Source organism: Trachemys scripta, chromosome 25 (assembly GCF_013100865.1).
Source record: "Trachemys scripta elegans isolate TJP31775 chromosome 25, CAS_Tse_1.0, whole genome shotgun sequence".
Lineage (NCBI taxonomy): Eukaryota > Metazoa > Chordata > Testudines > Emydidae > Trachemys > Trachemys scripta.
Genome location: NC_048322.1, coordinates 1,634,471 through 1,662,111, shown reverse-complemented (window position 1 = coordinate 1,662,111; position 27,641 = coordinate 1,634,471). Strand labels below are relative to the sequence as shown.

At 45.2% G+C, this 27,641-nt stretch overlaps 2 protein-coding genes across 7 annotated transcripts in view; one reads left to right on the top strand and one right to left on the bottom strand.

Moving 5' to 3' along the window:
• Positions 1–27,641, top strand: part of LOC117869996 (zinc finger protein 239-like) — a 1,162,621-nt gene that overhangs the window by 183,299 nt on the left and 951,681 nt on the right. The gene's annotated exons all lie outside the window — the stretch shown is intronic.
• The window catches only part of LOC117870022 (zinc finger protein 501-like), a 273,140-nt gene continuing 247,510 nt past the window's right edge, over positions 2,012–27,641 (bottom strand). The window contains exons 1-5 of one of the 4 annotated variants that reach the window (XM_034757196.1): positions 21,377–21,526; positions 16,235–16,317; positions 11,340–11,466; positions 6,776–6,889; positions 2,012–6,407 (exon numbers count right to left, since the gene is read on the bottom strand). In XM_034757196.1, coding sequence (XP_034613087.1) covers positions 5,347–6,407; positions 6,776–6,889; positions 11,340–11,466; positions 16,235–16,317; positions 21,377–21,410 — 1,419 coding nt within the window. In that variant the 5' untranslated portion in view covers positions 21,411–21,526 and the 3' untranslated portion in view covers positions 2,012–5,346. Of the gene's footprint in view, positions 6,408–6,775; positions 6,890–11,339; positions 11,467–16,234; positions 16,318–19,743; positions 21,295–21,376; positions 21,527–27,641 lie in introns of those variants that run through there. The other 3 variants (XM_034757197.1, XM_034757194.1, XM_034757195.1) reach the window with 3 other exon arrangements.

The following is a 27,641-nucleotide window of genomic DNA, read 5'->3' as shown; positions in this document are numbered from 1 at the left end:
GTCATTTCATAGGGCAGAGTTTTAAGGCTATTAAGATTTGGGGAACTATTCTTCCTAGCATCTTCCCTTTGTAGATTTCAGAGGTGTTCACACACTCACCCCCACTGAGCCACACTGTTACACCCCAATCTAATAGAAGGCTGGGAGGTCTCCAAGTTCATAAAAACAAACAGACAAAAACTAGAAAAAGGAACAAAATGTTTCTAAGATTATAAGGGGTTGGATCTCTGCACCTCTCTGTCTTTGGATTCACCTGGAGTGGGAACTGTAGCTGCAGTTTAGGAACCAGGTACTGGCATAGATGGTCCAGCACGTTGGGCTAGCAGGCTTTTCAGGTACAGGGAGACTAGTGAAGGCTGCATAGCCTGTAGACTTTGTGCTTCGTTCCCCAGAGGGGATCAGTCCTGGGATCCTGGCAGTCAGTCTCTCTGATGTTATGGCTACATTGGCAGAGTTACAGTGCCACTCAGAGAGCACTGAGTGCTATTGTGTGTTCACACTGTCAGCTGCCTGCACAATAGCGTGTTCACACTTGTGGCACTTGCAGTGGTATTCAGAGCAGTGTACTCAGCATCCCACTGAGCATCTCTTCCTCTTATGCTGCTAAGAGTTGTGGGAAGACAGAGGGGCTTGCGGGACATCCCAGGTCCTGTCCCAATGCCCCATGATGCATTGCTTCTCATCCCAGAAATCCCCGTGCTTCCGTTCACATTTGGCACCATCTTTCAATGCTTGGTGTACTGCACATTCTGCCTCTTCGGGCAGCAGGAATGGATCCCACACTGTTGACCAATATGCTGCTCGCTCTTACTAACACATCACGAGTGGCAGTGGAATTATTCCTTAAACTACAAAGGCAAGAGGAGTTTGACATTGATCTCGCCCTGCATAGTAACTATGACACGAGATTGCTTGTGGGGTTCATGGTTGGTCACCTGAGGGTAGTGCAGTAGAGTTCAAACTGATGACCAGAGAAACGAGAACAGGGATTGTGAGACACCTCCTGGAGGCCAAATCGCAGCACTGTAATCCACCAGGGTGTCTTCTGTAGCCCCGGCACAGAAAGATGTACAACTCTTGTCGGGGTGTTTTTTTTTACAGCCCTACAACTGCGCTGTTTCTGTGCACTAAGTGGCTTGGCAGTGCATACACCTCAGAAGTTACATGACAGAAAGCTGCTTTCCTGAGCAGAAACTTGCCAGTGTAGACAAGGCTGTAGATGGCTTACATAAGAATTCAAGACTGGTCATACTGGGTCAGACCATGGTCCATTTAGCCCAGTGTGCTGCCTGAGAGTGACCAGTGCCAGATGCGTCAGAGGGAATGAACAGAACAGGCTTGTTAACCTGCAAGGTGAGGGTCTTTCACCCTTACCTTTAACTTCATTGTTGTCGATTCCTACTTATCCTATCTTACCACACCTCCCCCAAGGTCTCTGGGCAAATCAGGAGTGAACCACTCCTTTGATACAGATGTGTCCCAATCCAGCTGAATTGAGGCAGACTTTGGGCCTATGTCAATTTGGAAAAGGCCTGCTTAACCCAGAAGGTTTCTCAAAGTATCTGTTGCTGTGAACCGCATTTAGTCTGGATGTGTAAACCCCAAAGATATCAAACATGAAAAAACACAAGGCCAGTTCTGAGGAGGTTTCCTCACAGATCTTGGGACACAGACCAGACCTCGCTTACAAACAGCCCCCCAACCTGAAGCAAATACTCACCAGCAACCACACAACAAAAACACTAACCCAGGAATCTATCCTTGCAACAAAGCCCGATGCCAACTCTGCCCACATATCTATTCAAGTGACACCATCATAGGACCTAATCACATCAGCCACGCCATCAGGGGCTCGTGCACCTGCACATCTACCAATGTGATACATGCCATCATGTGCCAGCAATGTCCCTCTGCCATGTACATTGGCCAAACCGGACAGTCTCTACACAAAAGAATAAATGCAAATCTGACATCAGGAATCATAACATTCAAAAAAACAGTAGGAGAACACTTCAACCTCTCTAGTCACTCAGTAACAAGAAGTGGGCTGTAGCCCATGAAAGCTTATGCTCAAATAAATTTGTTAGTCTCCAAGGTGCCACAAGTACTCCTGTTCTTAGAGCCAGGCCTGAGGGTTAAACAGGTGTGCTCAAAAGGAAAAGGGGCCTCAGCACCTATAAAAATAACTGGTTGAAAAAACAAAACAAAAATTACATTAAAAAAAACAAAACAAAACACCAACCCAGAAAAGCTACCATCACACATCCATCACCATTTTAGATTCTGACATCTCCTGCCTGATGTGACATCTTTGCTTTGCAAACAAGAGACCTGGAGAACTCTGTGGCTGTTACCCTCTAACTGGATAAAAGGTTACACCTCTTGTCTCGAGTAAATTTCCTCTTAACAGAAGATTGATTTGAAAATTGATCAAAATAAATTCCATTTGAAATAGAAATTATTAATCTATACTGGGTCTCTATTCTCGTTCATGCAATTCTCTCAAATATTCTCCCACTCTAATTCCTTTGGAGTGAGGTTTTAATTTCAGGATTAGCCACCATTTCCAATATAGTAGGAGAGAACTAGAAGAAAACCTGATTATGTGATAACTTTCAGTGTTACACTAATTCATGTTTAATTTCATTGTCGCTGGTAACAACTTATTCAAAGATTACAAAATATAAACCTATAGGGCAGTTTTGTCTTAATTCCCATTTCCATCCAGTGAGTTTTGTGTGAAGTCACCTTCTTCAATAACCTAGGACCCTTTCATTTCTGTGAGTTCATTTCTCCCTGGGTCTTCTCCCGTAAGTATGGGTGGAAGGGGGTCTGACACTATGTGGGAAGGTTGCATTATGAGAAAAACCCACTTGTGCTCTATTTTCACACTTTCTAATCTTTCAGACTAGCAGGAGGTGGAGAAGTGATACAAATGCATAAGACTAAATAGCAAAACTAAGACACGAAACCACAGAGTCAGGACTCAACATTCATGTATCCTGCAGTCTGAACTTGGAATCTGATACATTCCCTTGTTGGGATATTTTAGGGTTAAGTATAACAATAAGCTGCTAATGTGCTGACATGGTATTAGTGGACAAAGGCATATGTAGGCAATAGTTTTGTTTCTAATATATAAGTTGCAAATTTTTCAGTATTTCTTTGTTTAAAATGCAAGTTGCCAGATTCTTCCCTTCCCTGTTGCTCATAAAGATTAATAAAGATGAGGCTGCAGAAAAATGCCCTTTGTGTAGAAGAAAGCAAAAGGAATGTTATCTTCCCCTCCCTCCCTTTCCCAGCTACATGAACCAGCCTGGGTTTAGGGCCCCTTCCCCCGCCTCCCTTGAGAACTGTTCACAGCCCCTTCCTCCCTCGCCTGGGAACTGCTGAGGATAAAGATTTATGGCAACAAATTGTTGCAAAGAAATGTATTTTCAAGGTAAAAGTATGTGTAATGCTATGAGCAATAGACAGAGGTGGGTTTACTAACAGCGGGTATTTCTATTACTTAATAAGGGGTTTTGGGGTGTTGTAATGAATGTAGGCGTGTACATACTAACCTAAAAAAAAAAAAAAAAAGAGCGTGCTGTAACTAATTCAGTGCTTACTGGATAATTGGTTCCAGGGGAACAAGTACCGCAATAAAGAAGCCCATCTACTCAAATACGCCTCTGGGTCAGCCTGCTCCTGCTTCTGACATCCCTTATTGGCTACCATCATTTGTCCAGCATGGAAGTGCTTCTTGTCTAACAAGGCAGCCAGATTGGGACCCATAGGCATGGAATGGCTCTGAAGGAATCAGCTGTTTCTCTCTGTGCTTCATCTAACTTTGGATCCAAATGGTAAAAGACAGTTGTTCCCAATTTAATCATGGCATCTTTTAGGACTGTGATCAATGTCACTTAACTAGGGAGCAGTGTTCTAAAAATAGTTTACCTGGGCCACAGGTTACCATAGCTTCCATATCTGGGGTGAAAATCAACCATTAGTACCTGCAACTTCTACCTGAGTCCTTATTAAATCTTTGACCTTAAGTATAAAATTAGTCCAAGTCTCTGGAGTAGAATTCTTCACCAACCACACAACATATCAGTAGCGATAGTGAAGTATAACTCCCCCAAATATGCCTTTTTATTTCTTTAATCTGGTGGCACAGATTTAAATTAGGGACTAAAATCAGGTGTGGTTTAGAATCCCGGTAAGACAACAAATGTCAGGTATCTATTAAAAATAGTTATCTTTCTGCAGCTATACCACATTCACCACAGATTCCATTTTTTACAAATTTGCAGCATCTCCCAGGGGTGAGCTGAACAGAAACGTCACTTCCATTTTTCCCATCTCTATCCAGAAAGGGATTGCATTTCCCAAATAATAAGCAACATGCACCTGATTAGGAAGGAGATATCTTCAGGAGCGACCTCCTGCAGGGCCTGAGGCACAACTGTTTTGGGAGCCCAATGCATGGGTATTTTACATGTCATTTAATAAGGAATCCTCTTCCCACCCCTTTAGAAAAAATATTGACCTAACCAATTGAACAACAGGGGGGTTGGGATGGTGATGGGAAATAAGGGAATCCCTCTGACTTACCCTAGCTTCTTCTGTTGTTACAGCGAGTGAAATGACATTTTTCCCTATCCCTGTCCTGTTCCTGCTCTTTGTTATAGTTCAATATATTTTAAGTGAGGAAAACGGTAATAAAAATATCTGCTCTCCAGCACAACCTGAAGCAACATCAGAGCAACTGGGAATGAAACAATTTGTTCCCCAAGGGGGAACTTGATGACTAGCAATTGCTTTGAACTGGGGGAACAGTATAACCATGATGCTCAGGGTTTGTTTAGACTAGGAAAAGTCATGGAGTTTAGCACAGGTCAAGGGGAAAGCTAATACCAACCACTGCACCTGGGCTGCATCTGCTCTACAACTATAATTGTCTTTTTACACCAAGATCACTAACTTGAGCAGCCAATGCCATGTACAGTCCTGGTGGATGTAAGGCACAGGTAGTTTTTGCCTCAGTGTAGCTTGATGGAATCAACCCTCTCTCCCGCACCTGGAGCTGATGAACATTCCTGGCTGTAGGGACACACACACCTATGACTCAAAAGGAAAGGAGTTGATAGAAAAGATCACAGGACTGACCCCAAAGAAGGGTGAGCTGCAAAAGGCAGAAGCAGGCAACTCATCTGGGGGAGCTGAGAGAACTCGGTGAAGATGGTACAAAGATCACTATATTGGAATTAGCAAGTGTGATTTTTTTTTTTAAACAAACAAATCTTTGGCCAGCCCTAATCAAGGCATTTCTTACAGTTTGCTCCCATTTGGATTTTCTGATGTCTAATAGGGAATGACCTCTGATTTAAGCTTTTCCCACACGCAGAGACTCTCTCCACTGTGGATTCTACGATGTCTGACAAGGTCTGAGCGCTCAATGAAGTTTTTCCCGCACTCAGAGCACGTGTAGGGTCTCTCTCCTGTGTGGATTCTCTGATGTCTGCTCAGGCTAGAGCTCTGTTTGAAGCTTTTCCCGCACTCAGAGCATGTGTAGGGCATCTCGCCAGTGTGGATTCTCCGATGTGTGATAAGGTTTGAGCTCTGATTGAAGCTTTTCCCACATTCAGAGCATGTGTAGGGCGTCTCTCCTGTGTGGATTCTCCGATGTGTGATAAGGGCTGACGTCCGACTGAAGCATTTCCCGCACTCAGAGCACGTATAGGGTTTCTCTCCTGTGTGGATTCTACGATGTGTGATAAGTTGTGAGTTCCGATTAAAGCTTTTCCCACACTCAGAGCATGTGTAGGGTGTCTCTCCTGTGTGGATTCTCCGATGTGCGATAAGGGCATAGCTCCAACTGAAGCCTTTCCCACACTCACAGCATCCATAAGGTTTCTCACCCGTGTGGATTCTCCTGTGTGTGTTAAGGTATGAGCTCCGATTGAAGCGTTTCCCGCACTCAGAGCATTCATAAGGTTTTTCACCCGTGTGGACTGTCTGATGTGAGATAAGGTGTGAGTTCCGATTGAAGCATTTCCCACACTCAGAGCACATGTAGGGTCTCTCTCCTCTGTGGATTCCCTGATATGTGAAAAGGTCTGAGCTCCCATTGAAGCTTTTCCCATACTCGTGGCATGTGTAGCGTATCTCTTCCAAGTTGATTCTCTCGTGTGTAATAAGGTCAGAGTGGCTATTTAAGTTTTCCTTTGGCCTCTGCTGAGTCTCACAGGCTTTTGCTTTTTCTGAGAGTTCACAACTCCCAGAAAAATTCCCTTTGGATCTTCCTGATAACATCCCATGTGGTTCTACTTGCTCAGCATCTTCCTGCTGGGGATTCTCCTCATTCTCACTCACCATCCCAACACCTGATGGGAGACAGAGAGAATCCAGACATAGGTCACTCTCTGTGCCGGGGAGAAAGGAAATCTCAGAGACAGGAATGGAAAAAGGGATGAACAAACAAAAATGTGTGTGGGAGAGATCAAACCTATCAGGAGCTGACTTTCCCCAAACCCTTCCCCAGAGGAGAGAGGAAGGGATCAGTTTTAGTCCGTATCTCACCAGAACACTCAGGGGAAAGTGAGATCAGGGAGGGATCTGCTGCCAGTTTTCAGTCAGGATAGGTGTGAAGCCATGAGTGGCATCTGCCTAATGATTCCACATCTGCAGGGAACAATCCTGAACTTGGAGAGCTCACAAGGTCTTTGTAGGGCATCCCAAATGTTTCCTGTATTCATGGACAGTTTTTGAGTTGCTTTAACCAATTCCTCACCTGTGCAGGCAGCTCTCAGGAGCACTTTTTTCTCAGAGCCGTAGAGGTCTGGGACCCACGGCTCTTCCCCTTGTTCCAGCTGCAAGATCACATCAGGTTTGGAAACTGGTAACCCTGCTCAAGGCAAAGAAAACAAGGGAGGTCAGTGGAATTTGTGGGATACTTGTCACAAAGAATATTCCATGATTTTAAGCCCAGCTCATTTTTAAGCAGTAACATCCCAAGGCCAACTTCCTTTGCTCAAAGTGCCAGGAGAGTTGTTATTATTATGAATCATATTCATTACCTTAGTGCCCAAGGACCAACTAACAGTGGGTCCCCATTGTGCTAGGAGAAGTACAAACACAGAATAGTAGATGGCCCATGCCCTAAACAATTTACAATCTGAATAGACAAGACAGACACTTATCAATGGTTGTGGTACCCTCATTTCTGTATTGTTTTATCTTTATGGCCATCACTTTTCTATTGTTAATCTGTCTGGTTCTCTAATTGTTTCTGCCTGCTGTATAATTAATTTTGCTAGCTGTAATTAATTAGGGTAGTAGGATATAATTGGTTAGAGAATTATGGTACAATATGTTAGGAATGGTTAGTTAAATTTCAGTAAAATGATTGGTTAAGGTATAGCTGAGAATATGACTATGTAAACTGGGGTCAAACAGGAGGGGGAAAGGAAATTGGAATCAGGTTTATTAATGGGGGGAATGGGAACAGGGACACAGGCAACGCTCTGCGGCATCAGAGCTGTGAAGGGGACGCAGGGTATATGCTCCACGGCCTCAGAGCTGGGAACGGAACACTGGGGAACAGACTCTCTGGGCGTATAGCGACAAGCCCGACTGGCGTAACAGACTTTGGAATATGCTTGCTTGGAAATGACCCCAATAAACATCACATTATCTTCCCTTCGGATTTCTGGTCTTTTGCTGCTTGCGGTCTGCATGACAAGAACCAGGGAAGTGGGAGGGTGAAGGGAAAGCCCTCTAACAAAACTGACATGACCTGATAACCAAGAGGTAAGCCTTAGAGGAAGCCTTTAATACACTTAGGCTTGGTCTACACTAAACCCCCAAATCGAACTAAGGTACGCAACTTCAGCTACGTGAATAACGTAGCTGAAGTTCGAAGTACCTTAGTTCGAACTTACCTCGGTCCACACGCGGCAGGCAGGCTCCCCCGTCGACTCCGCGGTACTCCTCTCGCCGAGCTGGAGTACCGCAGTCGACGGCGAGCACTTCCGGGTTCGACTTATCGTGTCCAGACAAGATAAGTCGAACCCAGAAGTTCGATTGCCAGCCGCCGAACTAGCGGCTGGGTATAGACGTACCCTTTGTAACTGATGAGGGATTCCCACGAGGACTATTGAGGGGGCAATGGTAAATACACATTTAGATCCTTTTCTTGTTTTATATCTTTTTCCCATAAGGCTTAACATCTGGCACACTGTCATTGATACACAGCATATGTGCAATGCCCTGGCTTTTAAACAGTCCTTGGGAGGTGCCTCTTGAGTGCGCCAGACCCCCAAGGGGTCCCACTCTTCTACAAGGATAGGTCATGTAGTTTCAGCACCTGAGACTGAGCCTCTGGCTTCAACACTCCTATTTCAACCTGTGAGCTCTGCCAGCAGGTCCAGCTAAACTACACTCCTGTTCAGAGACTGTTCCTCATTCATGCTTCAGTGCACCTCAGCAAGTTTTTGCTGTGACACTGGGCAGACTGTTAAAACACAGCAGGGTTTATTAGTCAACTGAAACACAGCATTAAAAAGTCTTTAGATTAGGACAGAGAAGCAAAGAAGACAATATACTCCATATTGGCCAATGCTCTTGAGCCATTCTGCTGTTAAAAACAGTTTGGTTTCCTTTCACTTTGCCTGTCCATTTGTCTTCACTCCGGTACAGCTCCCTGCATCTGCAAACCCAATTTTTCCTGCTCCCAAAAACATAATGAGTCCATGTATGCGTCACTCAGCAAAGCTGAGATCCTCCTCCCATGGATAGGTGAGAATTATTCCCTTGCCTCTGTTGAGTATTCCATTGATGTAGGTTGGTCCCAGCCAGTCCTTAATGACCCATTCATATCACCCCATGACAGCTCCGTGACAAAACACCTCATGTCTCCTGCTCTTTATAATCATAGCAATACCAATCACAGAGGGGAAACTGAGGTGTGTATTGGTATCATACAAGTATCTCCAAAATTCCCACCTCTATCACACACACACACACTGCTCACAGCCCTTAGAGAGAAAGCAAAGCACAGGAACTGGACGTTAGTCCAATGAACACAATGGAGGACTAGCTGCAATCCTCAAACTCTAATAAAAAACGAGAGGCATGTGGGTCCTTACCCATAGAGAGGGGCTGGCTAGAGGCCTGATACCTGACAGGGCATTCCTTGAGCAGACCGTGGAGGCAGGTCAAAGGCTTAGCTACCCCAAAACTGTGACATCGCAAAAGCACATTTTGGGGAATTAGGAAATCTAGTGACTCAGATGTAATGGGAGGGAGAATTACACTCTCCGAGTGTGTGGAGAAGGCTGGAACACTAAAATTCAGGAGCAACAGCCTCTAATTCTTCCGGAAAAGGAGAATGTAAGAAACAAGAACTGGGTAACGCAACTTCAGGAGGGACAGGCTCAAAGATCCAAGGAGCCTGGAGGGAAGACGGCTTGTGGCTTCTGCAAGGGGGGTGGTGGGGGGGGAGGGCAAGACTCTCTCCAAACTCTCACTCCTGTTGACCCTGACCTGATTTTATGATCTATGTCCTAGTCACATGTCTTGTGGGTAAAATGTCATTATCAGAGTATTGCTTATTAGTTTGGAACATGCATGGAGGGGAAGGAGGTGAACATAAGTAAATGGGTTATTAAGCTTGCTACAGTTAAGGGCTTTATATTAGGTGGAGGCTTTGTGGGAGTAGTTATACTGAAGTCTGGGATTTACCTGAATCGGACTAAGGAGAGAATCCCAGATCAGATATTTTGCACACTGATTTTGAGAGACTAATGAGGAACCAGAATAGGTGCAATACGCCACAGGATTCTGAAAGGAAGTAAATTTGGGGCGGGCTTTAGCAATTAGGTTGCTATGCAGTATCTCAGCAGCTGGACCACATTCATATATTGGAATTAATAAATAAGTGATGTAAATCATGAGTATTAATGCTTGGTGCTTAATTATGGACTTCCCAGAAGCCAGATATGGGTTGCAGCAGCTATTGACATTATTTTAATCAGAGCAAAGGAGCAGATATGGTATATAGCCATCCTATTACCATAAGGAAACTGATAAAATACCTCTCCTAGTTACCATTTTTTCATTTTGTCAGGTCCCCAAGTAAAGTCAAGCAGGGCCTCCATTCTGATGGTCTCCCTTGCCCCTTGACCTTTGTTTCCAAAGGTGTCCATAACTTGTAAGTATGCATAAGGCAAGACCCTCTTTACTATACTTATCTTAGTCTAATCATTATGTGTATTGATCCTTGCCTATGATTTCAATTATAACTGTCTGTATTAAATCAAGTTTGTGTGTTTCACCAAATTCCATCTTCTCAATTAACTTTGAGTAGCCATGTACAAGGGAAAGTTGTACCCCAATATGTAATCTCAGAGCTGTAAAAAGTGCCCATTTGTGCCTAGGTAGTGGCCCTGCTATGGGAGGGAAGAATGCAGCAAGGACTCAGGATCGGTGGCCAGGGTCACTGTGCATAGAGATGGGGAGGTTATATGGGGAGGGGCGTAATGAGCGAGAGAGGGAGGTTAAGAGTTAAAATAATAATATTGGGGGGGGGGAATGTAAAAAGAAGTGAAACAAAAGAAATAAAACTGGAGCGTAGGCTCTAAAGCAACAAGACTTGGGTAGGGATTCAGGGTTAAATGTCTGGGATCCCCCACAACTGTAGATCCCAAAACTTCTCGTCCTTCCCACTGACCTACCCAGCCCACTTCCTGGGTGTCCTTCCTCCACACTCCCCTCCCCTTCTTCCCATTACTCTCAGCTGTCACCACCTCCTGGCACCTTGGGGCTTCTTGTGTTCCCTCCTCGTCTCTCACTTCCTCCTCCATCCCTGCTGCTTCTTAGCTTTCACCCTGCTCACAACCTCACCATTTCCTGGCCCCCCAGAATTATCTACTCCCCCCCTTCTACGGCTCTGTTCTCCTTTCACCAGTGGGATCCTGAATGGCAATATTATGCGCTCTCCTCTCAAAAGATGAGCTCATCTGACAGTCACACAAGCATGCGTCAGTCATCGACCTATTTACTCAATTTAGAATTCTACAGGTGGCATATTTTCCTCTTAAAATGAAGAAAAAGCATGAAAGTGCTAGTTATTAATGTATCCAATAAGGATACATTAAATGCAATTTTAAAATGACTGACGGCACCAAAAAGGCACATGTCCAAAAATTATTCTAGCGGGTGGGTGATAAGGAAAAAAAATGGGGGCAAGGAAACTTGTCAAAACTTGTATGATGAATAAAGGTATAAAGTTATTACTACTCAGGTTCTTTAGAGACCCCACAGCTTCTAATAAATGAGGTGACAGGACTCCTTACCCAGAAAGACCACCGTCTCATAGTTCTCCTTCATGACATCCCTGTAGAGGGCTCTCTGAGCGGGGTCCAGCAGAGCCCCCTCTCCACTGGTGAAATACACAGCCACCTCCTCGAAAGTCACCGGCCCCTGAAAGAGCAAGAGTCCAACACTCAGTACCTGCTGCCCCATTACAACCCCACTATTCACGGAACAGCAGCACCAGGTAAATGGAAGCTTTGGTAGGCACATGTTAGTAGAGTCCCACCCCACGTTGGTTAGAGCAGCCAGGAGGCATCAGAGGGTAGAAAGAGAGAACGTTTGTGTCTCGCAGTTGACAGATGGAGGCAGGGTCTTCACATTTATCACATACCTACTAGCCAGAGCTTGATATAGGAGATAGGGCTGTCTCTGGACCCTGCTGGTGGCTCCCTGGTAGGGATCCCAACACACTCCAAATAAAATATGGGAAGAAAGGGGAAGTCAATAGTAAAGAATATAAGGGAGAAGGTCAGAATTGTAGAAAACTGGCTATCAGAAATCAATGACCAATCAATGACAATAAGAAGGAAGTTTTTAAAAGTATATCAAATACAAAATTAATCCTAACAATGGTAGTGATAAAATTACTAGACGGAAATGGCAGAATTATCAAAAATAATGCAGAAGAGGTAAAGTGTTCAATAAATATTTCTCCCCTGGATTTGGAGAAAAACAGATGTTGTACTCATATCATAAGATGTTGACGACGACACTCTTTCCATTCCAACAAGAACTCACAAGGACGTTAAACAGCAGCTATTAAAGTTAGACATGTTTAATCAGTGGGTCCAGATAACTTGTATCCAAGAGTTTTAAAAGACCTGGTGGAGGAGCGTGGTGGACTGTTAATGTTTATTTTAATTAGAACTTGGAACACTGGAGAAATTCCAGAAGACTGGCATAAAGCTAATGCAGTCCCAATATTTAAAAAGTGTAAAAGAGATGACCCAGCTAATTACAAGAGTGTCAGTCTGACATCGATACTGGACAAGATAATGGAGCAGCCAATACTGGATTTCATTAAAATAAAGAATTAAAAAAGAGGATAATATAATTAGTACCCATGAACAAAGGTTTAGAGAAAATAGATCCTATCAAACTAACTGGATATCCTTATTGGAGGAGATGAAAAGTTTGATTGCAGCTAATAGTATTGATGTAATATACCTAGACTTCGGTAAGGCATATGACTTGGTTCAGCACAATAAGTTGACTAAAAAACTAGAATGATACAAAATAAACATGGCATACATTAAATAGATTAAAAACTGGGATTGTAAATGGGGAACCATGGTCGAATGGATTTATTTCTAGCGGGTTCCCGCAAGGATTGGATCTTGGCCCTGTGCTATTTCACATTCTTATCAATGACCTAGAGGAGAATATAAAATCATCACTGAAAGTTAGCAGTTGCCACAAAGATTGGGGGTGGTGGGAACTAATGAAGTGTCAATAGATTCAGGCTCCAGCATTGGGAATCTGGGAAGTTTTCCCAGCCCTTGTTGGAGAGCTATTTCTTGTTCCACAAAGAGGGGACATTCCATTCCCAACTCCTGTGTCTTGAATTTAGGCTCTATATGGCACTACACCCCATATTCAGTATAGTTGTATGATTATAATAGGATTAGGTCATAATTATGATACATTATGTGCAAGATGCCTCATGTGCGGTGTCATTGGAAAAGTTATGATTTGCTGAATAGGATTATCCTATTTGTGTGCATAGATCATGTTTGTATCTGAAGTTATGGATATTGACTATGTACCTGTATTTCAAATGTTTTTACTCTGGGTAACACCCACAACTAGCCTTTCAGGTACAACAATGAAGAAGCCAGACAGTGCTGATGGCTCATCAACAAAGACAATGGACCGTGGAAGAGCTCAGCCTTCCTGTGAAGGTTTCAGGCAGCCTATGAGTCATGGCTACTATGACTCAGCAGTGCATGCTAGGGCATGTGACCAGACCACATGACACTGAACTCCATTTTGTTACCTCTATTTTTCCACAAATTGAACTGGGAACTGAGTTTGGAAGAAAGGGTTCCCGCCATGTGGAAAAGCTACATAAGGTGGGGCGTGACATCATCTCTTGGCCTCATTCCCCACGCAAGAGAACTCCTGGAAACACCTAAGAAACAAAGACTGAACTGGGGGAAGTGCTGGTCTCAGGGTAAAGGGATTTCTAGCTTGTGTATGGAAACTTGGTGGACTGCTTTTACCATCAGTCAGGGTGAGAAATTGCTAATTCAAATTCTATCCATATAGTATGTTAGGTTTAGTTTGAGTTTTTGGTTATTTGCTAAGTAATCTGCTTTGATCTGTTTGCTATCACTTATAATTGTTGGCATATGTTAGGGTTAAGTAAAAGAGCTGAGAAGCTGCTAATGTACTGACATTGCATTAGGGGACAAAGGCAGAGGCGAGGAAAGTGATCAGGAACAGTCAGCATGGATTCACCAAGGGCAAGTCATGCCTGACTAACCTAATTGCCTTCTATGAGGAGATAACTGGGTCTGTGGATGAGGGGAAAGCAGTGGATGTGTTATTCCTTGACTTTAGCAAAGCTTTTGATACAGTCTCCCACAGTATTCTTGCCACCAAGTTAAAGAAGTATGGGCTGGATGAATGGACTGTAAGGTGGATAGAAAGCTGGCTAGATCGTCGGGGCTCAATGGATAGTGATCAATGGCTCCATGTCTAGTTGGCAGCCAGTATCAAGCAGAGTGCCCCAAGGGTCAGTCCTGGGGCCGGTTTTGTTCAATATCTTCATTAATAATCTGGAGGATGGCATGGACTGCACTTTCAGCAAGTTTGCAGATGACACTAAGCTGGGAGGAGTGGTAGATACGCTGGAGGGTAGGGATAGGATACAGAGGGACCTAGACAAATTAGAGGATTGGGCCAAAAGAAACCTAATGAGGTTCAAGAAGGACAAGTGCAGAGTCCTGCACTTAGGACGGAAGAATCCCATTCACTGTTACAGACTAGGGAATGAATGGCTAGGAAGCAGTTCTGCAGAAAAGGACCTAGGGGTTACAGCGGACGAGAAGCTGGATAGGAGTCAACAGTGTGCCCTTGTTGCCAAGGAGGCTAACGGCATTTTGGGCTGTATAAGTAGGGGCATTGCCAGCAGATCGAGGGACATGATCATTCCCCTCTATTCGACATTGGTGAGGCCTCATCTGGAGTACTGTGTCCAGTTTTGGGCCCCACACTACAAGAAGGATGTGGAAAAATTGGAAAGAGTCCAGCGGAGGGCAACAAAAATGATTAGGGGGCTGGTGCACATGACTTATGAGGAGAGGCTGAGGGAACTGGGATTGTTTAGTCTGCAGAAGAGAAGAATGAGGTGGGATTTGATAGCTGCTTTCAACGACCTGAAAGCGGGTTCCACAGAAGATGGATCTACACTGTTCTCAGTGGTACCAGATGACAGAACAAGGAGTAATGGTCTCAAGTTGCAATGGGGGAGATTTAGGTTGGATATTAGGAAAAACTGTTTCCCTAGGTGGGTGGTGAAGCACTGGAATGGGTTCCCTAGGGAGGTGGTGGAATCTCCTCCCTTAGAGGTTTTTAAGGTCAGGCTTGACAAAGCCCTGGCTGGGATGATTTAGTTGGGAAGTGGTCCTGCTTCGAGCAGGGGGTTGGACTAGATGACCTCCTGAGGTCCCTTCCAACCCTGATAGTCTATGATTCTATGCAGTAATTCTTTGCTTAATAAATAAGTTGCCATATTTTTCCATTCTCTGTTGCTTGTAAGAATTGATAAGAATCAATGCATGAGAAATCTAGTTGTTGGAATGAATGTCCTTTGTGTGAAAGAAAGTAAAAGAAATGTTATCTCCCCCTCCCTTCCTTTCGCAGCTACATAAACAAGCCCTGGCTTATGGCCCCTTCCACCCTCCCCTGAAAACTGCTCATTGCCCCTTCCTCCGTCCCCTGAGAACTGATGATTAGGGAAATTTGTAGCAACACATTAATGCAAAGAACTGTATTTTCAAGGTAAAAATGTCTGTATGACATGCGCAATCCTGTGAATAATAGACGAGGTGGGTATACTAACTGTATGGGTGTTTCTATTACTTAAGGGTTTTGGGGGTGTTGTAATGGATGTAGGCGTGTACATACTAACTTAGATAAAAGAAGCGTGATGTAACTAATCCAGTGCTTACTCAACAATTGGGTCGAGGGGAACAGTATCGCAATAAAGAAGCCTGTACTCATATTCGCCTTCGGGTCAACCTGCTCCTTTTTTCTTCTAACAATAATCACTTAAAATCTATCTTTCTGCAGTTAATAAACTTGTTTTATGCTTTATCTTAACCAGTGTTAAGTATTTTGAGTGAAGTGTCCGGAGAAAATCTCAGCGTGGTTAGCACAAGCTTGTTGTGCACATCTTTCCCATATCGAGGGGAAGGCAAATTATATTAATGAGATTACATTATGGAGATCCCTGTGCACTATAAGATGGTATAATTCTGAATTTATACTACAGCAAGTGTGCAAGTTTGGGGATCTGGGAAATTGGCTGTTTTCTTCTATCTGTCCTTGAGTGGCTCAGGTAAAGCACCCAGGTAGCTTAGTTGGGTGTATGGTGCCACCTGCTGTCGTGTTGGGTGATAACAGGGCCTGGAGAGGCTGACTGAATCTCCAGCAAAGCAGTGTGAGACAAGCCAGCTTGAGGGTTAGAGGGCACAGCGGTTCCCAGACAACACCCCCTAATCACACCCTAAATTACACAAGTCTCAGTGGGTTTGTCACATCATGTTATTTCCTGCCTCCCACCACCTGTAGCAGCTACCACCTTCCTTTGCCTTTACTGCTCTTCTCCATCCAAGCAGAACCCACCACCAGTTCCGTGATTATCTCTTACCTGAGCCAGCTCCATTGCAGCCATTTCCTTCCCCCTGGGAGGATGGGATGATCTGGAGCAAAATGTGGACGTTATTCTGTAGCCTGACAGGATGAGAAGGGCAATGTGAGAAAATTCAGATGGGGCTTTCGTCTATGCCACATGCCGATTCCCCTCAGGATTTTTCCCTGCTAATGGACATTCTAGTTCTGTCACACTGAAGCACAGATTGACCTTCTTCCAGTAGAGGCCTAGCCCCCTCCCATCAGGGTGTAACCCTCTGAGAAATGGTGAAACTCTCCCAGTAACAGTCTCTGTTACGCTTATCAAGTTTGCGGACGATAGCAAGCTGGGAGGGGTTGCAAGTGCTTTGGAGGATAGGATTAAAATTCAAAATGATCTGGACAAACTGGAGAAAAGGTCTGAAGTAAATAGGATTAGTCCTCAACTGAAGTACTGTGTCCAGTTGTGGGTGCCACATTTCAGGAAAGATGTGGACAAATTGGAGAACATCCAGAGAACAGCAACAAAAATGATTAAAGGTCTAGAAAACATGACCTATGAGGGAAGATTGAAAAAACTGGGTTTGTTTAGTCTGGAGAAGAGGAGACACGATCACAGTTTTCAAGTATATAAAAGGTTGTTACAAAGATGTGGGAGAAAAATTGTTCTTCTTAACCTCTGAGGATAGGATAAGAAGCAATGGGCTTAAATTGCAGCAAGGGCAGTTTAGGATGGAGATTAGGGAAAAAACTTCCTGTCAGAGTGGTTAAGCACTGGAATAAATTGCATAGGAAGGTGGTGGAATCTCCATCATTGGGGATTTTTAAGAGCAGGCTGGACAAACACCTGTCAGCGATTGTCTAAGATAATACTTAGTCCTGCCTTGAGTGCAGGGGACTGGACTAGATGATCTCGCAAGGTCCCTTCCAGTTCTATTATTCTATGAACCAAAGGCCAGAAAAGAGCAGAATCAAAGGAGTCACTTTGGGGATTCTCCCTCTCATTGTCCCCAAGGCAGCTGTCTCAGGTTTACAAAGTTGTTTGATGCTCCAGCCTTTATACAGTGTGTCTTGGGAGTGCCCCTTTTCAAGGGTTGGGCCTAGTTTTAGCTTTTAACAAGCGTGAACCTGGGGGCTCTGACACTGGACCTTCTTGCCTCAGCACACCTTGTTTCTTTCTGTGGCTCCCCAATGAGTCCAAATGAGTAGATATGCCTCATAGACACTGTGCACATAAGAAGGGCCCACTATGTGAGACCAATGGTCCATCTAGCTTAGTGGCCAATGCCAGGTGCTTCAGAGGGAAAGAACAGAACAGGTAATCATCAAGTGATCCATCCCCTGTCACCCATTCCCAGCTTCTGGCAAACAGAGGCTAGAGACAGCATCCCTGCCCATCCTGCCTGTGACACTGGCAGATGAGGTGTTAGCTCTTGCAAAAGCCCCGATGTCTTAATTGAATATGGACAAACACATAGCTGGAATCAGTCTGACTCACCTGTGTTAGTATTGTTAAAACAGTATTAGGATTATAAGAATGTGTTTAGACTTCATTGAATGCTCGTGAGTTGCTGCTTGGGATAATATCTGACTAGTTGCATTGTGAGCCTCTGTGGCTATGTAAATCACCAGACAGGAGAGAGACTTTACCTATGTGAAGTGCTGATTGGCAACAGAATGCATTACATCCTGCCTGGCAGGAACTGTCCATCAACACACCAGATAGACTATTATGGGATGTTAAAGAAGACAAAATATTGTTGTTGTGCTCTTGACTTCCCATTAGCTGAGTTTGCAGTTCAGATCACATGGCAGGAAGGGGATAAAAACCCCATACAGAACGAACTGATTATCTGTATTCTGCTTGGACTCTGGGGGGCAAAGTTTCTAGGCATAAGCAAGAGATCCCCCGCTGATTAGCCTGGGTTAGTCCTAAGGAAGATAAAGAGCTTGCTATTATAGAAACTTCTATTACCTTTTGAAATTTAAGACTGTAACTTCACTGCATCTATAGGATTACCTGCTTTAACTCTATAAACAACTCTCATTTCCTTTTAAATTTGTCTAAATACAGGTTATTAAAGGACTGTTTACAAGCATTGTCTTTGTTGTGAGATCTAAGATTCAATTGACCTAAGTAAGTGACTGGTCCTTTGGGACAAGGTCAGGCTTGACAAATCATAGAATATCAGGGTTGGAAGGGATCTCAGGTGGTCATCTTGTCCAACCCACTGCTCAAAGCAGGACCAATCCCCAGACAGATTTTTGCCCCAGATCCCTAAATGGCCCCCTCAAGGATTGAACTCACAACCTGGGTTTAGCAGGTTAATGCTCAAATTACTGAACTATCCCTCCCCCCTGGCTGGGATGATTTAGTTGAGGATTGGTCCTGCTTTGAGCAAGGGGTTAGACTAGACGACCTCCTGAGGTCCTTTCCAATCCTGATATTCTATGATTCTATAACCGGCAGTAACTTGAACATTGCTGTGATTCGTGGTGTAAGGCAGTGGTTCTCAACCAGGGGTCTGGGGCCCGCTGGGGGGCCACTAGCAGGTTTCAGGGGGGCTGCCAAGCAAGGCCAGCATTAGTCTCGCTGAGGCCCAGAGCAGAAAGCTGAAGTCCCAGCGCATGGGGCTGAAGTCCAGGGTCCTGAGCCCCACCACCCGAGGTGAAAGCCAAAGCCTAAGCAATGTAGATTTGTGGGGCCCCTGTGGCATGATACCCTGAGAGAGGAAGAAAGTGCCCCAAGGACTCAGCCAGAGGGTTGAGCCCTGACACACTACTGGCTTACAGGCTCTCTGCCAGTCAGGAAGGGGGAGCAGCGAGGGAAGACTGGTAACTGATGTTCGGAGGGGTGAAGAGGTTTGGGGGAAGAAGCGTCTGGGACTGGATAACCTGGGGCTGGGCAGTCTCCATGGGGACACTTGCTCCTCCTGTGCCCTTTTCCACTCTCTCTTGTGAGTAGACAATGAGTAGACACTCTCTCCCCACCCCCAGAGGCAGCCATGTCTCAGGACTCTTCTAAGTTGCACCCACTAACTCTCTTCCTATTTGGGGTATAGCTCGGGGCAACAATTTCCCACCAAGATCAACCCAGCTGGCTGTTGGCTGTTCTGGTGCAACAGGGTGGGTGAAAGGCAGAACTGCAGCACTTCTCGGGCAGAATTTATTTTCTTCATGCAAAAAAAATAATTCTGCACTGGACATGAATTCTGTGCATACGCAGTGGCACAGAATTCCCACATGAGTAACTCACACCAGGCACAAACATAACCTCCTCACTCCCATCTCTTCTCCCTATGTGTCGAGTCCCAGAGTTGCTGCTGTCATTAATGCACACAGGCTTTCACTCCCGCCAGTGCTGGGAACACCCAGTCCAGTTACAGGACTGAACTCCCATCACAGGGGACAGTCTCAGGTAAGGGAGGGTGAGAGTGGGTACAAAGGGAAAAGAGTCGTTGTAGCTATGTTGGTCCCAAGGTATTAAAGAGAGGTATTTTTAATTGGTTCTAAAAGAAATTAACTCACCTACCTTGTCTCTCCAAGAGATCTGAAAGTGGCAGAAGGAGAAACAGGAAGACAGAGCTCAGGACTCTAAATCAAACGTTTTCAAACCCCTGGAAGAAACTACATTTCCCTTCTGCCCCTGGGTATGTTTGTGTCCTATATGAGGGACCACCCCATTCCTCTGACAGCAGCAAAGGGAGACTACAGACAGCCCCAGATGGTCTTTCCCAATCCTGGGATGTGTGTTGTGACAAAGTTTGTGTGTGGTGGATGCACGGGCTGGGTACAGCTAAACCAATCTGCAGAGTGGAAAGTCAGGGCAACTCTAGCACAGCATGGGGGCTGTGGGCACAGGTAGTATTTCTGGAGCTGGGCCTCTGTCCCCTCCAGGTCCTATGGCAGATGGCTTTGGAAGCATCAAGTGGGTCCATCAGTGCAGGGGAAGGTTGGGGTAGTGTATGAGATTGGGGTGAGAATTAAAGGGGGTCCATGCTCAAGAATGGAAGTCACCTCCCCACCCCTCTGCAGATCCCAGCAACTAGGGGTTTATCCTGTGAAGTGAATTTCATTCTGGGTGACTTTGAGCCAGCCACTGAAAGATCCTTGTGCCTTAGGTTCCACACTGGCCAAAGGAGTTTATTAGTACTCCTTCCCCAGACCTCCAGGGACAGCCAGGGATAATTAGTGGGTTATGGGAATTAGAAGATGAAAATTCACTAAGAACAATATTTGTGTGTTTATTATTAAATCCCCAGACACCCACCAATCCCCGTCCTCCTTCCGATGAGCTATAAATATCTAAGGGACTCAGCTATTGATCCTGCAGTCAGTTCCTGCCCTTCCCCACTTTCTATAGCAGCACTTTTAAGAACAGGACAGGGAAACATGTAAATACTTTGAACCAAATTCCAGAAGCTGCTGAGCATGGAGAAGTTAAAATGAAACCAAGGTTCCGTCTCTCCAAGGACCTGGCCCCTAGTGCAAAATTATAGACACTACATAACTGATAGAATGTTATTTATCTATTGACTTCTGGGAATAACCAATAGAAAAATAAAAAAAAAACTAGTGAACGTGATATCCTGAGGGAAAGATCTCAGGTGTCTTTACAAATTGGTATGATCTAATCTGGAACTTTATACACTAAAATGCCTAATTCGTAGCCCTGGCACTTGCCTGGTGTCACTACATGGCAGAATTAAGGTTGGGTGCCTTAGCTGTGAATTTCCACCCTCAAGCATATTGTGATTGCTGTTAAGGGGGTTTGACAAAATTCATTTTGTCTATTTCTTTCTTTTAATTTCAATAAATGATATCGATATTTATTTTTAAGCTCTTTTTTCAATGTTTATAATTTCAACGATCAGACCTGTGGGAAGTTATGGGGGTCGTCGGACAACAATTATTTAATTACAGTAAATGTTGAGATTCCAAAAGCCAAATCAATAACTGTTCAAAAAGAAATTGCCAATGTCACACGCAAAATATACAGTATAAATATTCTTAAATCAAATTTGACTTTCTCCAGAAGCATTGCTGTATATTACCTATATAAATATTTTTTCATCTGTGTGTGTACAGTGAAATCAACATTTACTGCAATTTATTCATAAAAATCCAATCCTTTCAAGAATAATTTTAAGTAATGACGTACTTGAATTCTTTCTTCCTGGACTGTAATGCTTCATTTCAGGACAATTACACCCTCCCTGTGATGTATTTAACTCTCAGTACCGTAACCCCATCGTGATGTAGCTGCTGTCTGGGAGCTCTGCTGAGGCCAGTGGCATTATGATCTGAAGACGACACTCTGACACATGAGCAGAGACACCTGGGGGAGGGTGGAGGATGAGGTAACATGGAGGCTACCAGAGTTGAACATGGCCCTACAGAATGTGGGGAGCAAACTCCCTCCCAGCCTCTCCTCTCTCCCACCTCCCAGAGTTAGTAATTCTGATAAATCGTTCCCTGAAATGTAAATAGCCCCAGTATGAGAGACCGTGATTAACGCAGGTACCTTAGGGGGTTGCAGCGCCAGCCCCGTGCCTTGATGAGAAGAATTGCAGTAGAAATGGATTAGGCTGGGAGAGGGCACAACTGATGTGGGACTGGGAGCCGAGTTGACCAACATGCGAGAACTCATTGGGGGGTTGGGAGAAGAAGTCAACAGGACTGGGTAGAGGCACTTCAGTATATTTTCCCCATTAACCATTCTGCCATGTATTTAATTTAGAAACTTTTCATTCACATCTAAACAACTTGGAGCTAAACTGGGTTGATGCATTTCCACTTACAGTGGTACAGTTTTAATTAGGTTCTTAATCAGATGCTTATGCAACACAAAGCAGTCAATAATCGGTGTGCTTTCATTAATTAACTTGACTGTGTGCTGTGCAGCACTTTGAAAAAAAAAAAGATGGCATGAGCAAGTGTCAAAATTTTAGGCATTAAGAAATGGTAATTAGGTGTCAGCTCATTTCTCATGCATTTATCTTGTAATTTTAATTTCAGTTTTGAATCAGTATTAACACCATGTTGTTTTAATAGCATTAGGGTATATTTGTATAATTGTTTGCAAGATTTCATTGGATATTGTGAACCAGCAGTCTTAACCTTTTATTTTAAGATTCCTAAATACAATCCAGCGCACCACTGCTGAAAGGCTGCAAGCCCTGGCCGGTGACATGTTCCTTAGAGACCAAACACCTGACGAGCCCTTTTGCCCTAAAAAGCACTTTTGTCTCTTTGACATTGCTTTATCCACCCCCACCAGAAAATGCTATAGGTAACCAGGTAATTACAGCAGACCTTCACTACCAGCTATGTGCCAAAATTCAAATGGTTCTGTTTGTTTCATCTTTCATTCAGCTTTGCAATTATTAGATCCCATTTAAAAACTGGAACTGAAATAACCGAAGCAAGTTAAGAAGAGAGTGACATCGGGCACAGGTGGGGGCAAAACAATAAAGGGAAAGAACTGACTATGCAAAAAGGAATATCGCAAACTATCAGAGCCCCAGACCCCCGTCCAAGTGAATCCACCCCAGCCAGGCATATCAAGCTGGGCTGCTGAAAAATCGCCTATCCCATCTAGCAGTGAAAGCTGCATGTTCCAGATGGAGCTATGGTGTGTGTGTCTGCTCTGCTGACATGCTGCTCTGATACGGAATGCACGATGGCCACAGGGAGCAGAGACATGAACTCCTACAAAACAAAATCCCAGATACACCTCCAACCTCCCATCCCCTCCCCATCCCATCTCCACACTACCATCCCCTCCCCCACCTCCACATAGCCATTCTCAGCCTATTGTTAACAGTTCCTTCCAGCCTTCAGCACTATAAGTAAAAAAACCATGGTGTTAAAAAAGTTAGATTGTGCCAGAGAAACCTGGCATTTGATACAGGCATTTGATACAGTCTCACATGGGAAACTATTCGTTAAATTGGAGAAGATGGGGATTAATATGAGAACTGAAAGGTCAAAGAATTGGTTAAAGGGAAGTCTACAAGGGGGTCATACTGAAGGGTGAGTTGTCAGGCTGGAGGGAGGTTACTAGTGGAGTTCCTCAGAGATGGGTCTTGGGACCAATCTTATTCAACATTTTAATTAGTGACCTTGGCACAAAAAGTGAGAATGGGACACAACGCTGGGAGGGATTGCCAATATGGAGGAGGACAGGAAAATCATACAAGAAGTTCTGCATGACCTTGAAAGCTAGAGTAATAGAAATGGGATGAAAATTAATACTGCAAAATTATGCACTTAGGGACTAACGACAAGAATTTTTGCAATGAGCTGGGGACTTATCAGTTGGAAGTGACAGAGGAGGAGAAAGACCTAGGTGTATTGAATTATCCTGTGATCAACATGAGCTGCCCATGTGATGTGGCCGTGAAAAGGGTTAATGCGGTCCTAGGATGCATCAGGCAAGGTATTTCCAGTAGACTCAGGAAAGGGTTAGTACTTCTGTGAGTCTATAAACTGTGCTTTGTGTTGCACAGACACTAATGGGGATCAGAGCCCCATCATGCAGCGCATAGCAGAGAACCTGACTGAGATCAGCACCCCGATTGTGCTGGGCACTGCACAGACAGAGAGGGACAGTCCTTGCCCCAAAGAGATCCAATCCAAGATAGAAAGGCTGTGACTTCCCCAATGTCACCAAGCCGGTCAGTGACAGAGCCAGGAACAGACCCCAGTAACGCGGCAAACAGCAGAGGCTAACAGCGGGAGTTTGCCTGGGAGCTGTCCGAGAGGAGGTATGCTAAGTGCTGCATTGGGGGGCTGTGTTGGTGAGTATCTGAGTGTCTGCTGCTGGGACAGTTGGTCAGTTTGACCGTGTGCTTGATTGCTTGCTTGTTTGTTTGAAAAGTGTGAATTGGGAGTGCTTTGTTCCAGGTGGGCCTTGAGTGGGCCTGACTGGTATATAAGGGCAGTCAGCAGCGAACCAGCTGAGCGGCGAACAGCAGAGGCTAACAGAGGGAGTTCGCTTGGGGAGAGCGCACTGAGGCTTTCATCTGCAGGTTTCTCTGAGTAGTTCCTGCAACTGTTGAGGAAGCTCTTAAGAGGACGGTGATATGGAAGGTGAGCGATCAGCTGTTGTACCTGCACAGGTTGTGCCATGTTTGTCTTTCTTCCACAGGACAGAAGCGACTTTGTCTGTACAAAGTGCAAGCTGGTCTCCATATTGGAAGAGAAGGTTCGAGGGCTGGAGAAACGAGTGTTGACTCTGCGTTGCATAAGGGAAAATGAAGATTTCCTGGACAGACGTCAGGAGATGCTTCTACGGCCACAATGATCTGAAGATTCAGAGCAGGCGCAGCAGGGACAGAAGGATTGTGAGGCGGTTTGGCAGCATGTGACCTCCAGAAGAAGAAAGAGCAATGCACCAGCAATGGAGATACAGGTGAGCAATCGTTTCCATGTTCTCTCTACAGGTACTAATGCGGAAAGTGGACTAGATGACCCATCTGAGGGAAGGGAGCAGAAGGAGACTCCACCGATTGGAAGGCAAAAGATGCACTGTCCTAGGGATGGGGGTTCCACGACCACCACTCCCAAGAGGAGGAGGAAGGTGGTGGTGGTCGGGGACTCCCTCCTCAGGGGGAATGAGTCATCTATCTGCTGCCCCGACCGGGAAAACCGAGAGGTCTGCTGCTTGCCAGGAGCTAGGATACACGATGTGACGGAGAGACTGCCGAGACTCATCAAGCCCTCGGATCGCTACCCCTTCCTGCTTCTCCACGTGGGCACCAATGATACTGCCAAGAATGACCTTGAGCGGATCACTGCAGACTATGTGGCTCTGGGAAGAAGGATAAAGGAGTTTGAGGCGCAAGTTGTGTTCTCGTCCATCCCCCCTGTGCAAGGAAAAGGCCGGGGTAGAGACTATCGAATCATGGAAGTCAACGAATGGCTACGCAGGTGGTGTCGGAGAGAAGGCTTTGGATTCTTCGACCATGGGATGGTGTTCCAAGAAAAAGGAGTGCTAGGCAAAGACGGGCTCCACCTAACGAAGAGAGGGAAGAGCATCTTCGCCAGCAGTCTGGCTAACCTAGCGAGGAGGGCTTTAAACTAGGTTCACCGGGGGAAGGAGACCAAAGCCCTGAGGTAAGTGGGGAAATGGGATCCTGGGAGGAAGCACAAGCAGGAGAGCGCAAGAGGGGAGGACTCCTGTCTCATGCTGAGAAAGAGGGACGATCGTTGAGTTATCTTAAGTGCCTATACACAAATGCAAGAAGCCTGGGAAACAAGCAGGGAGAACTGGAAGTCCTGGCACAGTCAGGGAACTATGATGTGATTGGAATAACAGAGACCTGGTGGGATAACTCACATGACTGGAGTACTGTCATGGATGGATATAAACTGTTCAGGAAGGACAGGCAGGGCAGAAAAGGTGGGGGAGTTGCGCTGTATGTAAGAGAGGAGTATGACTGCTCAAAGCTCCGGTATGAAACTGCAGAAAAACCTGAGTGTCTCTGGATAAAGTTGAGAAATGTGAGCAACAAGGGTGATGTCGTGGTTGGAGTCTGCTATAGACCACCAGACCAGGGGGATGAGGTGGACGAGGCTTTCTTCTGGCAACTAGCAGAAGTTGCTAGATCGCAGGCCCTGGTTCTCATGGGAGACTTTAATCACCCTGTTATCTGCTGGGAGAGCAATACAGCGGTGCACAGGCAATCCAGGAAATTTTTGGAAAGTGTAGGGGACAATTTCCTGGTGCAAGTGCTGGAGGAACCAACTAGGGGCAAAGCTTTTCTTGACCTGCTGCTCAAACAGGGAAGAACTAGTAGGGGAAGCAAAAGTGGATGGGAACCTGGGAGGCAGTGACCATGAGATGGTCGAGTTCAGGATCCTGACACAAGGAAGAAAGGAGAGCAGCAGAATACGGACCCTGGACTTCAGAAAAGCAGACTTTGACTCCCTCAGGGAACAGATGGGCAGGATCCCCTGGGAGAATAACATGAAGGGCAAAGGGGTCCAGGAGAGCTGGCTGTATTTTAAAGAATCCTTATTGAGGTTGCAGGAATAAACCATCCCGATGTGTAGAAAGAATAGTAAATATGGCAGGCGACCAGCTTGGCTTAACAGTGAAATCCTTGCTGATCTTAAACGCAAAAAAGAAGCTTACAAGAAGTGGAAGATTGGACAAATGACCAGGGAGGAGTATAAAAATATTGCTCAGGCATGCAGGAGTGAAATCAGGAAGGCCAAATCACACTTGGAGTTGCAGTTAGCAAGAGATGGTAAGAGTAACAAGAAGGGTTTCTTCAGGTATGTTAGCAACAAGAAGAAAATCAAGGAAAGTGTGGGCCCCTTACTGAATGAGGGAGGCAACCTAGTGACCGAGGATGTGGAAAAAGCTAATGTACTCAATGATTTTTTTGCCTCTGTCTTCATGCACAAGGTCAGCTCCCAGATTGCTGCACTGGGCAGTAAAGCATGGGGAAAAGGTGACCAACCCTCTGTGGAGAAAGAAGTGGTTCGGGACTATTTAGAAAAACTGGACGTGCACAAGTCCATGGGGCCGGATGCGCTGCATCCGAGGGTGCTAAAGGAGTTGGCGGGTGAGATTGCAGAGCCATTAGCCATTATTTTTGAAAACTCATGGCGATCGGGGGAGGTCCCAGATGACTGGAAAAAGCCTAATGTAGTGCCCATCTTTAAAAAAGGGAAGAAGCAGGATCCGGGGAACTACAGGCCAGTCAGCCTCACCTCAGTCCCTGGAAAAATCATGGAGCAGGTCCTCAAGGAATCAATTCTGAAACATTTAGAGGAGAGGAAAGTGATCAGGAACAGTCAGCATGGATTCACGAAGGGGAAGTCATGCCTGACTAACCTAATTGCCTTCTATGATAACTGGCTCTGTGGATGAGGGGAAAGCAGTGGATGTGTTATTCCTTGACTTTAGCAAAGCTTTTGATACGGTCTCCCACAGTATTCTTGCCGCCAAGTTAAAGAAGTATGGGCTGGATGAATGGACTGTAAGGTGGATAGAAAGCTGGCTAGATCGTTGGGCTCAACGGGTAGTGATCAATGGCTCCATGTCTAGTTGGCAGCCGGTTTCAAGCGGAGTGCCCCAAGGGTCGGTCCTGGGGCCGGTTTTGTTTAATATCTTTATTAATGATCTGGAGGATGGTGTGGACTGCACTCTCAGCAAGTTTGCAGATGACACTAAACTAGGAGGCGTGGTAGATACACTAGAGGGTAGGGATCGGATACAGAGGAACCTAGACAAATTAGAGGATTGGGCCGAAAAAAACCTGATGAGGTTTAACAAGGAGAAGCGCAGAGTCCTGCACTTAGGACGGAAGAATCCCATGCACTGCTACAGACTACGGACCAAATGGCTAGGTAGCAGTTCTGCATAAAAGGACCTAGGGGTCACAGTGGACGAGAAGCTGGATATGAGTCAA